Here is a 16,284-nt window from a genome sequence, read left to right on the forward strand (position 1 = left end):
ATCAAACACCCAGCGTCAATCCACCCACCGGCAGAGCTCAGTGATCAAACACCCAGCGTCAATCCACCCACCGGCAGAGCTCTGCGATCAAACACCCAGCGTCAATCCACCCACCTGCAGAGCTCTGCGATCAAACACCCAGCGTCAATCCACCCACCTGCAGAGCTCTGCGATCAAACACCCAGCGTCAATCCACCCACCTGCAGAGCTCTGCGATCAAACACCCAGCGTCAATCCACCCACCTGCAGAGCTCTGCGATCAAACACCCAGCGTCAATCCACCCACCGGCAGAGCTCTGCGATCAAACACAAAGCGTCAATCCACCCACCGGCAGAGCTCTGTGATCACACACTGCACCCAGCCATTTGCAGAGCTGCACATTCACACACTGATCCCATCCACCCACCTGCAGAGCGATATGGTCACACAGCACCAACTCACCCAGAGCTTTGTGAACATATTCAACTGATTGTAGAACTCTGTGAACACATGGCACCCACCTGAAGAGCTCCATGATCAGTAATTTAGAGGTTTAAAGGAACACTAAGCTCCATTGTAGCATCCCTGTATGCAATACCATCTCCCTCATTCTGGGTTCTCTCATAATTAGCTATGGAGGCCTGCAAAATCACTACTTTTATGAAAAAAAATATAAAATAAACTACAAGGCACTACTTCCACTAAATAGCAGAATATTTTAATAGTTGTAGACACTGGCCCCCAAGCACAGTCAAGCCTAGGATGCTTCAGGAGCCCACTGCTCTGCCGGTCTTCTACGATATCACTAAAGTTCAATTCATTGGCTAAAAGACATTTTGCACATTTAATGAATGAGGTCGAAAGATTTACGATAGTAGAATGGGAACATCTGCTTTGACTATATTTTAGAAGAAGAAAAAAAAAAAGTACAGTTTGCAACCAAGGTTAGTGTCAAACTGTTTAAAAATGTTTTGGCTTCTTACTGTGAGGTGGCACCAGTGGACTCTTTGCACCATAACCACTACAGAAGTGCATTGAGTGCCACGTTAGGTAAAGTTCTTTAACTAGCAAAACTCTGATAGCCATTTCATGGACTAATATATCAACCATAAAACTTGTTCTTAATTAAACAGTTTTGAAAAGTATGCTTTTAGATTGTAACTGGACAATTTGCAAATATCTCTTTAATTTGCACATTGTTCAAAGTAATGATTTCTGTTCAGGAAAGTTTAAAACTCACAGAAACATAGAAAAACATTTTAGCTGCCTCTTTACTAAGAGTGGCTGTGCTTTAATGCGATCTGGGGACCAACACCCATCCTGGGTCCTCTCATATGGACAGAGTTAGAAAATGAACGATCGCCATAACACGTCCACAGTCAATTCTCTTAATGATCATCCACTCAGTCACTTCTTCACCTTCTCCAAGATATTGAGGAACTTCCCACGGGTCATCTCCCGAGCTGGAAGAGATAAGACAGGAGCGGTCGTTATTTCAGGCCAAGTGCACGACTCAGGTAGAAACCGGTTTCCCGTCTCCTATGACACACAATATTATAAAGATTAAAAGGACAGCGCACACATAAAAATACAGTTTGGAATTTTACAAAGCTTCTAAGAATCACCTATTTCCGCAAACAAAAATGGGGGTTCAGGTCTGGCTTCACTCAAGGCTTTATACGGTACAGATAATATATTACAAATGTAAAGAAAAACTAAATAACAAAGCATGCGGACATTGTGACGTTCCAACATTTACTAGAGAGTTTACAATCCAGCCTACTAGGTTTCTCCCAAAGCTTTCTGTGGGTGCCCTGTATATATTGCTTTATTGCAATTTTACTGTCACATTTTTAATGAATGTCCCACTAAGAGTAGCACCACAGTCCCTAAAGCTCATTGTAGTGGATATGGTATTACGTTTCTTCCTGGTTAGTGGCAAGTTGTTTTTGACAAAAAAAATAAATCATACGCTGTCTGCGCCCAAAGCCCAGCCCTTCCACTGCTGCTCAGCTAATGTCAAGGCCACAAGGACACCGAAGGTCCATGATGTTGGTGCTAAGAGAGGCCAAGTTATTGTAAAACTGCTCCAAAGGACATACCATAAACCTACAATAAACACCCACAGCTCCTTTACACCATAACCACTACACCGAGCTGTACTATTTGGGGTACTTCTGATAAAGTCGTGGCTCTCCATAATGTATTCGCAGTGGGATTCCTCCGGGCCCAATAGACCTCAGCGAACACATTCAGCGGTTTAGCTTACACTTAGTATTAAAAGCCCCCATGATGATCTCTATTTCCGGTCTTCTCTGTTCTTCTTCACATTAAGGAGGCTTACAGAACAGAACCCGGGTCCCCCGCCCTGTCCCCTCTCCCTCCCGAACCTGGCGAGATTGTTTAGCAATGCCAGGCGCGCTTTTAATTTGCAAGACGTCAGACACAGAGGTAATTTATACCAACATCTGTTCATTTCAGACTCCTGAAACAAATTCACACATGCTGCTCCCAAATCCCATTAGAGGCCGTGTTGTGTATTCCCGGGGTAGAGCGCACGGCTCTCAGCATGAAATATGACGGGAAGTCCAGTCTGCTCCACACAGGCACCTCCTCCAGCGCTGCCCACTGCCCATTCCAGTGTAAATTACACCATCACTGCTCCTCACCGCCTCCACTGATCAGCCAGCACAACGTCACAGCATCTATTCAATTACCAGGAGTCTAACAGCAGTGTGTGAATATACCCAGCGCTGTGCAACACACACAGGGGGGAAAAACACACAGTGCTGTGCAACACACACAGGGGGGGAAAACACACAGCGCTGTGCAACACACACAGGGGGGAAATACGCAGCGCTGTGCAACACACACAGGGGGGAAATACGCAGCGCTGTGCAACACACACAGGGGGGAAATACGCAGCGCTGTGCAACACACACAGGGGGGGAAATACGCAGCGCTGTGCTATATACACAGGGGAAAAATACACAGCGCTGTGCAACACACACAGGGGGGAAATACGCAGCGCTGTGCAACACACACAGGGGGGAAATACGCAGCGCTGTGCAACACACACAGGGGGGGAAATACACAGCGCTGTGCTATATACACAGGGGGTAATACACAGCGCTGTGCAACACACACAGGGGGGAAAAAAACAGCGCTGTGCAACACACACAGGGGGTAATACACAGCGCTGTGCAACACACACAGGGGGGAAATATGCAGCGCTGTGCAACACCCACAGGGGGGAAATACACAGCGCTGTGCTATATACACAGGGGAAAAATACACAGCGCTGTGCAACACCCACAGGGGGGAAAATACACAGCGCTGTGCAACACCCACAGGGGGAAAGATAGACAGCGCTGTGAAACACACACGGGGGTAATACACAGCGCTGTGCTATATACACAGGAGAAAAATACACAGCGATGTACAACACACACCAGGGTGATATACCCAGTGCTATCTAAAATACACCAGGGGTATACACAGTGCTGTGCAATATAAACCAGGGGGTATACACAGTGACGTTCAATATAAACCAGGGGGTATACACAGTGCCGTTCAATATAAACCAGGGGGTATACACAGTGCCGTGCAATATAATCCAGGGGGTATACACAGTGCTGTGCAGTATACACCCGGGGGATATACACAGTGCCATGCAGTATACCCCAAGGAGATATACACAGTGCTATGCAGTGTACCCCAGAGGGTTATACAAGTGTTGTGAAATATACACCAGAGGGGTATACAAGTGCTGTACAATATACAAAATGGAGATATACTGCTATATGGTGCAATATAGTCAGAACGTATGGATGTCCTGTGTTGTGTAGGGGTGGGGTAAGGATGTTTGGTGTTGTCCCTGTACGGGCTGAGATGGTGCCGGAGATGAATAATTTTCTCCATGGTGGCTATAAAGGGAGCTCTGTGGATTGTAATTTAGGAGGATGTAAGTGGACAGAATACTAATGAATGAAGCACTGATGGTGGCTTCACCTTGAGACGTCCATCACTGGGTTAAACATGATGCTAATTGAATTTAGATTGATTAATTTCACTCAGTCCTGTCTATTCGAATAACGCTTAACAAAATAATCAGAGCTACTGAAACCCAGATTGTATCCAGCAAGGATCTGTATGGAGAAAGCGGTTATAATTACTGCATCAGAATACAGAAAAAGGAGAACAAGAGGCAGAGAGCAATAGGGAACACAGTGGAGAGAGAAAGGGGCAGAGAAAGAATTGGGAACATTGGGAAGAGGAACGAGGGCAGAGATAGGTAGCAGGGACATAGAAAGCAATGTTGGAGCAAGGGGGAGAGAAAGAATTAGGAACATTGGGAAGAGGAACGAGGGCAGAGATAGGTAACAGGGACATAGAAAGCAATGATGGAGCAAGGGGGAGAGAAAGAATTATGAACATTGGGAAGAGGAACAAGGGCAGAGATAGGTAACAGGGACATAGAAAGCAATGTTGGAGCAAGGGGCAGAGAAAGAATTGGGAACATTGGGAAGAGGAACGAGGGCAGAGATAGGTAACAGGGACATAGAAAGCAATGTTGGAGCAAGGGGGAGAGAAAGAATTAGGAACATTGGGAAGAGGAACGAGGGCAGAGATAGGTAGCAGGGACATAGAAAGCAATGTTGGAGCAAGGGGGAGAGAAAGAATTAGGAACATTGGGAAGAGGAACGAGGGCAGAGATAGGTAGCAGGGACATAGAAAGCAATGATGAAGCATGATGGAGATTGTTTTGTCTAGTAGAAGATCAGCCCTGGGTCCAACTAGAGACCAGAAATATTCTTTAAATAAATGAGGTGAGAATAATATTATTGCCATCGACCCAAGCTACAGGACATGAATCTGTAACTACCAGATGACAACATCTGACAATTACACAGTGTAGCTGGTTATCCTGAAATTACATATTTTAAACTCTCAATGGTAATTACTGATAATAAAAAGGTGCAAAGATCATGTGGTGCAAGCAGCCAATCAGGAACAGTTATTTGTGCAGTTCTGCCAATTATATCCCAGCATTCCACAGTACATGGATGTTTTAAATGCCTGATGAGACCCAATGCGCTCACTGGAAATCCTTGTAAATTGGAAAAATGTATATATATTTTTCAAGATTCACAAACTGCATTAGAAATACAATACTGCAAAGTATACAGTATTATTTAACAGAAACAAACAAAAAAATAATAAAATGACAGAACCACAATACAGTAAGCCCTAAAACATACATTGTAACTGTGCAGAGAACACGGAATTGTAAGCAAGTTAAGCATTCTTTACAGATATACTTACACGCTATGGTTTTTCAAGATTATATTTACGTATCACTTCTGTATTCAAGTATGTAAGTCTAAAAAAGGAAAGTTAACTGGAAAAATCCACCATACTACATTGTTACAAGCTCCACCCTTTGCACCTGTCAATCAGCACTGAGACAGGAGGAGGAAGCAAAACCATGCTTGTTATTCCTCTACCAATGCAACGTGTGCCCTGGCGGTGCCAGGACTGAGCCAGATTGCTAATTCTTTAATTCACATTTAAAGAAAATGAAGCATCACATGGAAATGGACAAAAGTTCTTATTAATGGCTCCAGAGAGTAAACGTTTATCCTTTACATTTAGTTAGTGGCCAGACAAATGGCAGCTCAGTGTTAATAAATAGGGATCTCTTAATGTCTGCATTGTGCCTGTGCAAGACTGGAACAAGTTTGGAAATTTGTGGGCTGCAGGGTCCAGGGATATTATGTGACTAATGTTTAAATATTTGTAACTGTTCCCCTCCATCTAGGTAAGGCTTTTCAATATCAAATTAAGTTTAATGACTGTCTACCTATTTTATAAATTTGTCCTACAAACTATATGAAACCCTCCCCTCTCTCTCTTTTTTTTTTTTTTAAATTCTTTATTTTGTTCGTGCATGGGTTGACAGTCAGGTCTGTGACGCCACGACAGCGGTACGAGACCGGTTAACAACAGCTGATATCATGGCATAGGAAATACTGTGCACAATGTTTTGTTTGTTAGTTAAAGTACACGCTGGAACAAAATGCAGTTATGTTTAAGATTACAAAGAGGTTAACAAGGCTATATTTTGTAGACTAACATTGAACATCAGAGATTAATAATGTAACATTGCTAAGGTTAATGCTTATTTGTTAGTATACATAACACATCTGAAGTGGTGGCAGTTGTATGCACTGTACAATTATGGTGGGTTGTTGGAGGCCAGGTTACTTTTGTGCAGGTGGAGCAGAGTTCTCTTCTGAGCAGGTGTGTTGTGGGTTGTGTCTATGTGGTTTGCTGTGTCTGCAGTGTGACTACATTGCTTGGGGGGGGTGTGTGTGGTACCCGCTTGTCGTCAGGTTGAGAGGTCCTCGGAGGGCCCTTCATGGTCGTGTGCATGGAGGTCAGCGCTCTCATGAGGGAGGTTAGGTGAAGGCTAAATGTCAGCTCCTGGTTACTGGGCAGGTAGGCTAGTTCGGAGTGCCTATGTAGTGTCAGGAATGCAAGGGGTTAACTCTGTACCTACCCTATGGGACTCCCTATAGTGGGTCCTTTCGCTAACGTGTGATATGTGTTTGTCAGCAGGGTAAAGGAGTGCGGTCATCTGCCAAGCAGGGTGTTAGCTCGCCAGAGAGCAGCTGTCTTAAGTGGATTCAGCATCTTAGGGTAATGTCCCGGCAAGTTCAGTTATAATCCCGATATTTTCAGGTGGTTGCTGCAGCTTTAGGTGCACCGGTGTATCTTCTGGGGATGAATTCTGCAGCGCTGGCCATGCTCCAATTCGGTGGGTTCGCTTGCTTGTCAGTTGGTGTCGGTAGGGCCAGTGAGTGCGATGGGAGGTTCAACTGTCCCAGTGTCGCCGGTGCCCCCTACATGCTACGCAGCGTGAGTGTGTTGTCGCCCTTGGTGACCAGTAGGGTATGAGCTGGGCCCCAGGGGTACCTGATGCGTTGTGCTCGCAGGAGGGTTGTCAGTTGTTGCAGAGACTTCCTCCAGGGCAATGTTGCTCCCGAGAGATCAGGGTAGAACGTGAGAGACATGTCCTCGAAAAGGTAAAATGGTTGATCTCTGGGAGCTGTCAGGACTGCGGTTCTATCTTGGTAGGTCTGGAACTGCAGGACAACATCTCTTGTAGCTGTGGCTGGGGCCCTGGCAGGCTTTGGAACTCAAAATATTCCATCTATTGTCACCGCTTTGGCTACCCTCGGGGTCAGTAGAGCCGTAAGGAGCCGCCTAGTAAAATGGGGTAGTTCAGCGTCCGGAACGTCGTCGCTAATGCCCCTGATCTTAAGGTGCTTTAGGTGGCGTTTGTCTTCAAGCGCGGCAAATCGTAGAACATTCTGCCCAGCTAGCTGTTTCAGCTCCTGAACCTCCTGTTGTAGCGTATGTATTTGGCTGCTTTGGGTGTTCATGGTATTTCTCACGGTCCCGATTCGACCAGTTAGGCCCTGCAGTGTATCCCTGATGGAGGTGACATCCGCCGATATCTTTTTATGATGTTCCGCCATAAGCTCTCTGATGGCTTCCATGCTCACAGGCGTGGGGGCCATGGCAGGTGGCTGGGGTTGCGTTCGAGCTGGTGATGACTGAGGCCGGCCCGGGGTAAATCCCCCCTCGCCTTCATCCGACGACTCCTCATAGAAGTCGGAGCACCCGCCATGCATAGACGCCATATTGGGGCCTGGGGCGCCGCGGGTCTGCCGCCACAGCTCGTCGATATCCATGCCCTTCGTGGGCTTTTCAGGTTTGAGTTTTTTGTTTTTTCGCCCCATTAGCCTTGCTTGTGCGCTGGGGTCACCCTGGGGTGGGTTTGGCCCATTTAAGGGGGTTAAAAGTGGTGTTTTCCCCGTGAATTGGCCTGGAGCTCAGCAAGCATGCGACCTTTCTCTTCAATCGTTCCCCCTCTCTTTTTTAAGGTTGGTTTTCATTAGGAATTTGTAACTAGCTTCTAAGCAGTAACCGCTACTTAGAACTACAAGAATTTATCAGATTATCTACGGTTCCATTTTGGATCCCCTTTATATCCTTCATTTATAGTTAGTTTACCTTTTTATACTGGTTGCTTATTAAAAGTTATGTTTTTAATATCAATCACACATTTCCCTCTTCACGTATGAAAACTTGAGTCATTGGCGTTTTTAATAGAGTGCACTGTTTTTTATAAAAGCTCAAGAGATATGTAAAGGCTAATCCCCAGAGGAATTTCTAAGACATGTGAATACTAACAAAGTATTGCGTCATTTTTGATGCTATATTATCAACATATTATTGTAAAGCGCTACAGAATCTGTTGGCGCTATATAAATGGCGATAATAATAATAATAATTTAATTTGGGTGCAGAAAAAAAAGCTAATACTTGACACAAAAACAAAACAAAAAAAGAGAAAAAGGATTGAACTATTTATTGCACATTATTCTGTATTCTTACAAGCTGGCAAAGACGGAGTTTACAGGAATTGTGCACTTTGTACTATAAGGACACAGATCAGCTTATCGTTTATAGTGAGGAGATCTTTATAATCCCATATATTAATATAAAGGAGGCCTGCCAGGAAAAACCTCCAGCGCAAACAGCAAACTAGTGAAACCGTCTCACCCTAACCCTGACAGTCAGGAATGATGAGTTTACCTCTACTAATAATGTTCTCTCAGTCGCCCATTCAGACAAGCTCCCATTATGCTAGCGATAACATCGCTAACACTGCGGATACAAGCTGATACCCAATGGTACATTATCCTTCGCTGATAACAAATTAAATTGTCCATTTTCCTCAAGTCCACTGGGAGGGTGGGAAGGAGGAGCCCTGGAGAGGCATATCCCCCCTCCCCTCGATCCATGCATCTTTACAGCTTACAGTCAAACCTTTCAGGAATAGATTTAGCATCTATCTTCTGTAGAGATTCAGGAGAAGGGTGTTCAGGGCATTGAAAGAAAACACCCCACCCCCACTTCTCTGTCATCAACAGGGCATCATGTTTGTGCTCAAAATTCAATTACCTCCTTATTGATACTTGAGCGAGATATTTAAGCTGCAGACATGAAGCCCTGATTTCCCAGGGGGACGAGACCCTCTCTATTTCACTGCTCTGCTTCACCGTGGGTGAATTCCTCAGGCGTCCATATTAATAGGTAATCAGTCACAATTCATTTATTAAACAGCCAGAATGCTTTATCAGATGCCTTTGATTAGCCAGAAAAAGCCAATGAATACTTAATTTACTTATGGAAATGTTTGTGGCTGTGAATCCTCCTGAAGACCACAATTTATCAAGTGACCCTATTAACCCATGAAAATATTAACACCCCCAATAAGTTGGATGAAAGAACTTGGACCCTCTATCTACAAATAGTGGAACACACCACTATGGCTGATGGGGGACATAACATCAAATAGAATATTGGAATGGAATCATTGGCAACCCAGCAATGTATAGGGCAAAAAAGGACCACTGCGTCACCCAGCAATGTATAGGGCAAAAAAGGACCACTGCGTCACCCAGCAATGTATAGGGCAAAAAGAACAACTGTGTCACCAGCAATGTATAGGGCAAAAAGGACAACTGTCACCCAGCAATGTATAGGGCAAAAAAGGACCACTGCGTCACCCAGCAATGTATAGGGCAAAAAGAACAACTGTGTCACCCAGCAATGTATAGGGCAAAAAGAACAACCGTCACCCAGAAATGTATAGAGCAAAAAGGACCACTGCGTCACCCAGCAATGTATAGGGCAAAAAGAACAACTGTGTCACCCAGCAATGTATAGGGCAAAAAGAACAACCGTCACCCAGCAATGTATAGAGCAAAAAGGACCACTGCGTCACCCAGCAATGTATAGAGCAAAAAGGACAACTGTCACATAGCAATGTATAGGACAAAAAGGACAACTGTGTCACCCAGCAATGTATAGGACAAAAAGGACAACTGCGTCACCCAGCAATGTATAGGACAAAAAGGACAATTGTGTCAACCAGCAATGTATAGGGCAAAAAGGACAACTGTCACCCAGCAATGTATAGGGCAAAAATAACAACTGTGTCACCCAGCAATGTATAGGGCAAAAAGAACAACCGTCACCCAGCAATGTATAGGGCAAAAAGAACAACTGTGTCACCAGCAATGTATAGGGCAAAAAGAACAACCGTCACACAGCAATGTATAGGACAAAAAGAACAACTGTGTCACCCAACAATGTATAGGGCAAAAAGAACAACTGTGTCACCAGCAATGTATAGGGCAAAAAGAACAACCGTCACACAGCAATGTATAGGGCAAAAAGAACAACTGTGTCACCCAGCAATGTATAGGGCAAAAAGAACAACCGTCACCCAGCAATGTATAGGGCAAAAACAACAACTGTGTCACCCAGCAATGTATAGGGCAAAAAGGACAACTGTGTCACACAGCAATGTATAGGACAAAAAGAACAACTGTGTCACCCAGCAATGTATAGGGCAAAAAGGACAACTGTGTCACCCAGCAATGTATAGGGCACAAAGAACAACTGCGTCACCCAGCAATGTATAGGGCAAAAAGAACAACCGTCACACAGCAATGTATAGGGCAAAAAGAACAACCGTCACCCAGCAATGTATAGGGCAAAAAGAACAACCGTCACCCAGCAATGTATAGGGCAAAAAGAACAACCGTCACACAGCAATGTATAGGACAAAAAGAACAACTGTGTCACCCAGCAATGTATAGGGCAAAAAGAACAACTGTCACCCAGCAATGTATAGGGCAAAAAGAACAACCGTCACACAGCAATGTATAGGACAAAAAGAACAACTGCGTCACCCAGCAATGTATAGGGCAAAAAGAACAACTGTCACCCAGCAATGTATAGGGCAAAAAGAACAACCGTCACCCAGCAATGTATAGGACAAAAAGAACAACTGTGTCACCCAGCAATGTATAGGGCAAAAAGAACAACCATCACCCAGCAATGTATAGGGCAAAAAGAACAACTGTGTCACCCAGCAATGTATAGGACAAAAAGGACAACTGTGCCACCCAGCAATGTATAGGGCAAAAAGGACAACTGTGTCACCCAGCAATGTATAGGGCACAAAGAACAACTGCGTCACCCAGCAATGTATAGGGCAAAAAGGACAACTGTGTCACCCAGCAATGTATAGGACAAAAAGGACAACTGTCACATAGCAATGTATAGGACAAAAAGAACAACCGTCACACAGCAATGTATAGGGCAAAAAGAACAACTGTGTCACACAGCAATGTATAGGGCAAAAAGAACAACTGTGTCACACAGCAATGTATAGGACAAAAAGAACAACCGTCACCCAGCAATGTATAGGGCAAAAAGGACAACTGTGTCACCCAGCAATGTATAGGGCAAAAAGGACAACTGTGTCACCCAGCAATGTATAGGACAAAAAGGACAACTGTCACATAGCAATGTATAGGACAAAAAGAACAACCGTCATACAGCAATGTATAGGGCAAAAAGAACAACTGTGTCACCAGCAATGTATAGGGCAAAAAGGACAACTGTCACCCAGCAATGTACAGGGCAAAAAGAACAACTGTGTCACCAGCAATGTATAGGGCAAAAAGAACAACCGTCACCCAGCAATGTATAGGGCAAAAAGAACAACCGTCACCCAGCAATGTATAGGGCAAAAACAACAACTGTGTCACCCAGCAATGTATAGGGCAAAAAGGACAACTGTGTCACCCAGCAATGTATAGGGCAAAAAGGACAACTGTCACATAGCAATGTATAGGACAAAAAGAACAACTGTGTCACCCAGCAATGTATAGGGCAAAAAGAACAACCATCACCCAGCAATGTATAGGGCAAAAAGAACAACTGTGTCACCCAGCAATGTATAGGACAAAAAGGACAACTGTGCCACCCAGCAATGTATAGGGCAAAAAGGACAACTGTGTCACCCAGCAATGTATAGGGCACAAAGAACAACTGTGTCACCAGCAATGTATAGGGCAAAAAGGACAACTGTCACCCAGCAATGTATAGGGCAAAAAGAACAACTGTGTCACCAGCAATGTATAGGGCAAAAAGAACAACCGTCACACAGCAATGTATAGGACAAAAAGAACAACTGTGTCACCCAACAATGTATAGGGCAAAAAGAACAACTGTGTCACCAGCAATGTATAGGGCAAAAAGGACAACTGTCACCCAGCAATGTATAGGGCAAAAAGAACAACTGTGTCACCAGCAATGTATAGGGCTGTAACGGACCGTTTCACTTACAAGAGGATAAAACCCAGTTTAGGCGATAATCCCCTTTCTAGATGCACAGGCAGCTACGGCAAACACCATTCTCCCGACTGGAACCACACGAACACTGGGACAGCTGAACAAGAAAAGCATACAATCGGCTTACACTCTTGGCAGTCAGCTTACAATCCAATCCCCCCCAAGAACGAGACGACACTTCATTTTGAGGGTTAAGCAGGAACTCAAGACTGGGACACCCAGTCTGGCTTTTATTACCAACAAGTACATACAGGACACTCCCAGGGGGAGGATGAAATTAACCAATCACATGGATGTACCTCCCACACATTTCCTCCCCTTAGATTAACACTTAACACAATTATACTGTACACCTTTTTCCCCAATTCCTGGATGTACCCCAAATACATATGCTACACCTCCAAAACAGGTATCCCCTGATAGCCCTTATTCAGGGGGACAACATATGCAAGAATCAGCCCATTCGGATAAATGGTTCAGGAGTTATGGAACTTTAAAGTATTGACCGACCGCATGGGTAAAGTATCCGAAATCAGTTCCATGCATTTTGGCCCTGCGGTCGGTCACAAACAAGGGAATGAAAACAGGCGAATTGCCTGTGTTATAGAGCCTGGAGAGGGTTAGAATGAATTCCCTTGTTTGTGGGGTTCTTTCTACCGAACGGCTGGTCATTCGGTAGTTTCCATACGAATTTCTGGAAGTATGGAGGTCTCAGCGGTGTTTGCCTAGTCAAGTGTCCGATTTTAGTTCCAGACACTCGACGGCAAAACACCGCTGTTCGGTAGTTTAAGATGGCCGCCGCCACGTGTTTGTTTCCCGAATGGCGGCCACCCAGAGGACAAAGGATACATTACACTGATTGCCAATTACCCGTTTGCAACATTGTTGCAAACTGTAATTGGAGGCACACTTATTCCTGGGTGGTCTGGTTGTTCGGTAGTTTCACTCAATACAATGAATGGAGTGATTCTACCGAACAATCAGGGGAATGCTGCATACATATCCCAGGTTAAACTTAATACACATATAATATTACAGGCAGTACACTAGAATATGTATCACAGTCTTAAAGGGACAGTAGTCCCAAAAGTCCCAATATGTCCATAGATGCTTTTAAAGGGCCAGCAGCAGCAATACAAATTATTACCTGCCCAAATATAGTTTCTAAAGTGCAACACGTCCAGGGGCCATAGTCAGCGGGCAGGAGGCCAGCAGCCAGGCCTCTCCAGTTCACAGTGGCGAAGCTGGTTTCGCCACAAGGGCAAAAAGAACAACCGTCACACAGCAATGTATAGGGCAAAAAGAACAACCGTCACCCAGCAATGTATAGGGCAAAAAGAACAACCGTCACCCAGCAATGTATAGGGCAAAAAGAACAACCGTCACACAGCAATGTATAGGACAAAAAGAACAACTGTGTCACCAAGCAATGTATAGGGCAAAAAGAACAACTGTCACCCAGCAATGTATAGGGCAAAAAGAACAACCGTCACACAGCAATGTATAGGACAAAAAGAACAACTGCGTCACCCAGCAATGTATAGGGCAAAAAGAACAACTGTCACCCAGCAATGTATAGGGCAAAAAGAACAACCGTCACCCAGCAATGTATAGGACAAAAAGAACAACTGTGTCACCCAGCAATGTATAGGGCAAAAAGAACAACCATCACCCAGCAATGTATAGGGCAAAAAGAACAACTGTGTCACCCAGCAATGTATAGGACAAAAAGGACAACTGTGCCACCCAGCAATGTATAGGGCAAAAAGGACAACTGTGTCACCCAGCAATGTATAGGGCACAAAGAACAACTGCGTCACCCAGCAATGTATAGGGCAAAAAGGACAACTGTGTCACCCAGCAATGTATAGGACAAAAAGGACAACTGTCACATAGCAATGTATAGGACAAAAAGAACAACCGTCACACAGCAATGTATAGGGCAAAAAGAACAACTGTGTCACACAGCAATGTATAGGGCAAAAAGAACAACTGTGTCACACAGCAATGTATAGGACAAAAAGAACAACCGTCACCCAGCAATGTATAGGGCAAAAAGGACAACTGTGTCACCCAGCAATGTATAGGGCAAAAAGGACAACTGTCACATAGCAATGTATAGGGCAAAAAGAACAACTGTGTCACCAGCAATGTATAGGGCAAAAAGGACAACTGTGTCACACAGCAATGTATAGGGCAAAAAGAACAACCGTCACCCAGCAATGTATAGGGCAAAAACAACAACTGTGTCACCCAGCAATGTATAGGGCAAAAAGGACAACTGTGTCACCCAGCAATGTATAGGGCAAAAAGGACAACTGTCACATAGCAATGTATAGGGCAAAAAGAACAACTGTGTCACCAGCAATGTATAGGGCAAAAAGGACAACTGTCACCCAGCAATGTATAGGAGAAAAAGGACAACTGTGTCACCCAGCAATGTATAGGGCAAAAAGAACAACTGTGTCACCAGCAATGTATAGGGCAAAAAGGACAACTGTCACCCAGCAATGTATAGGGCAAAAAGAACAACTGTGTCACCAGCAATGTATAGGGCAAAAAGAACAACCGTCACACAGCAATGTATAGGACAAAAAGAACAACTGTGTCACCCAACAATGTATAGGGCAACAAGAACAACTGTGTCACCAGCAATGTATAGGGCAAAAAGGACAACTGTCACCCAGCAATGTATAGGGCAAAAAGAACAACTGTGTCACCAGCAATGTATAGGGCAAAAAGAACAACCGTCACACAGCAATGTATAGGGCAAAAAGAACAACCGTCACCCAGCAATGTATAGGGCAAAAAGAACAACCGTCACCCAGCAATGTATAGGGCAAAAAGAACAACCGTCACACAGCAATGTATAGGACAAAAAGAACAACTGTGTCACCCAGCAATGTATAGGGCAAAAAGAACAACTGTCACCCAGCAATGTATAGGGCAAAAAGAACAACCGTCACACAGCAATGTATAGGACAAAAAGAACAACTGCGTCACCCAGCAATGTATAGGGCAAAAAGAACAACTGTCACCCAGCAATGTATAGGACAAAAAGGACAACTGTCACATAGCAATGTATAGGACAAAAAGAACAACCGTCACACAGCAATGTATAGGGCAAAAAGAACAACTGTGTCACACAGCAATGTATAGGGCAAAAAGAACAACTGTGTCACACAGCAATGTATAGGACAAAAAGAACAACCGTCACCCAGCAATGTATAGGGCAAAAAGGACAACTGTGTCACCCAGCAATGTATAGGGCAAAAAGGACAACTGTCACATAGCAATGTATAGGGCAAAAAGAACAACTGTGTCACCAGCAATGTATAGGGCAAAAAGGACAACTGTGTCACACAGCAATGTATAGGGCAAAAAGAACAACCGTCACCCAGCAATGTATAGGGCAAAAACAACAACTGTGTCACCCAGCAATGTATAGGGCAAAAAGGACAACTGTGTCACCCAGCAATGTATAGGGCAAAAAGGACAACTGTCACATAGCAATGTATAGGGCAAAAAGAACAACTGTGTCACCAGCAATGTATAGGGCAAAAAGAACAACTGTGTCACCAGCAATGTATAGGGCAAAAAGGACAACTGTCACCCAGCAATGTATAGGGCAAAAAGAACAACTGTGTCACCAGCAATGTATAGGGCAAAAAGAACAACCGTCACACAGCAATGTATAGGACAAAAAGAACAACTGTGTCACCCAACAATGTATAGGGCAACAAGAACAACTGTGTCACCAGCAATGTATAGGGCAAAAAGGACAACTGTCACCCAGCAATGTATAGGGCAAAAAGAACAACTGTGTCACCAGCAATGTATAGGGCAAAAAGAACAACCGTCACACAGCAATGTATAGGGCAAAAAGAACAACCGTCACCCAGCAATGTATAGGGCAAAAAGAACAACCGTCACCCAGCAATGTATAGGGCAAAAAGAACAACCGTCACACAGCAATGTATAGGACAAAAAGAACAACTGTGTCACCCAGCAATGTATAG

At 44.4% G+C, this 16,284-nt stretch overlaps 1 protein-coding gene across 1 annotated transcript in view; it reads right to left on the reverse strand.

Annotated features, from left to right (window-relative positions):
* Nucleotides 1–682: 682 nt before the first annotated feature.
* The window catches only part of LIN52 (lin-52 DREAM MuvB core complex component), a 41,316-nt gene continuing 25,714 nt past the window's right edge, over nucleotides 683–16,284 (reverse strand). Inside the window, exon 6 of the mRNA XM_063438975.1 lies at nucleotides 683–1,443. Coding sequence (XP_063295045.1) covers nucleotides 1,388–1,443 — 56 coding nt within the window. The 3' untranslated portion in view covers nucleotides 683–1,387. The remainder of the gene's footprint in view (nucleotides 1,444–16,284) is intronic.

The sequence above is a fragment of the Pelobates fuscus genome, chromosome 13 (genome assembly GCF_036172605.1).
Source record: "Pelobates fuscus isolate aPelFus1 chromosome 13, aPelFus1.pri, whole genome shotgun sequence".
NCBI lineage: Eukaryota > Metazoa > Chordata > Amphibia > Anura > Pelobatidae > Pelobates > Pelobates fuscus.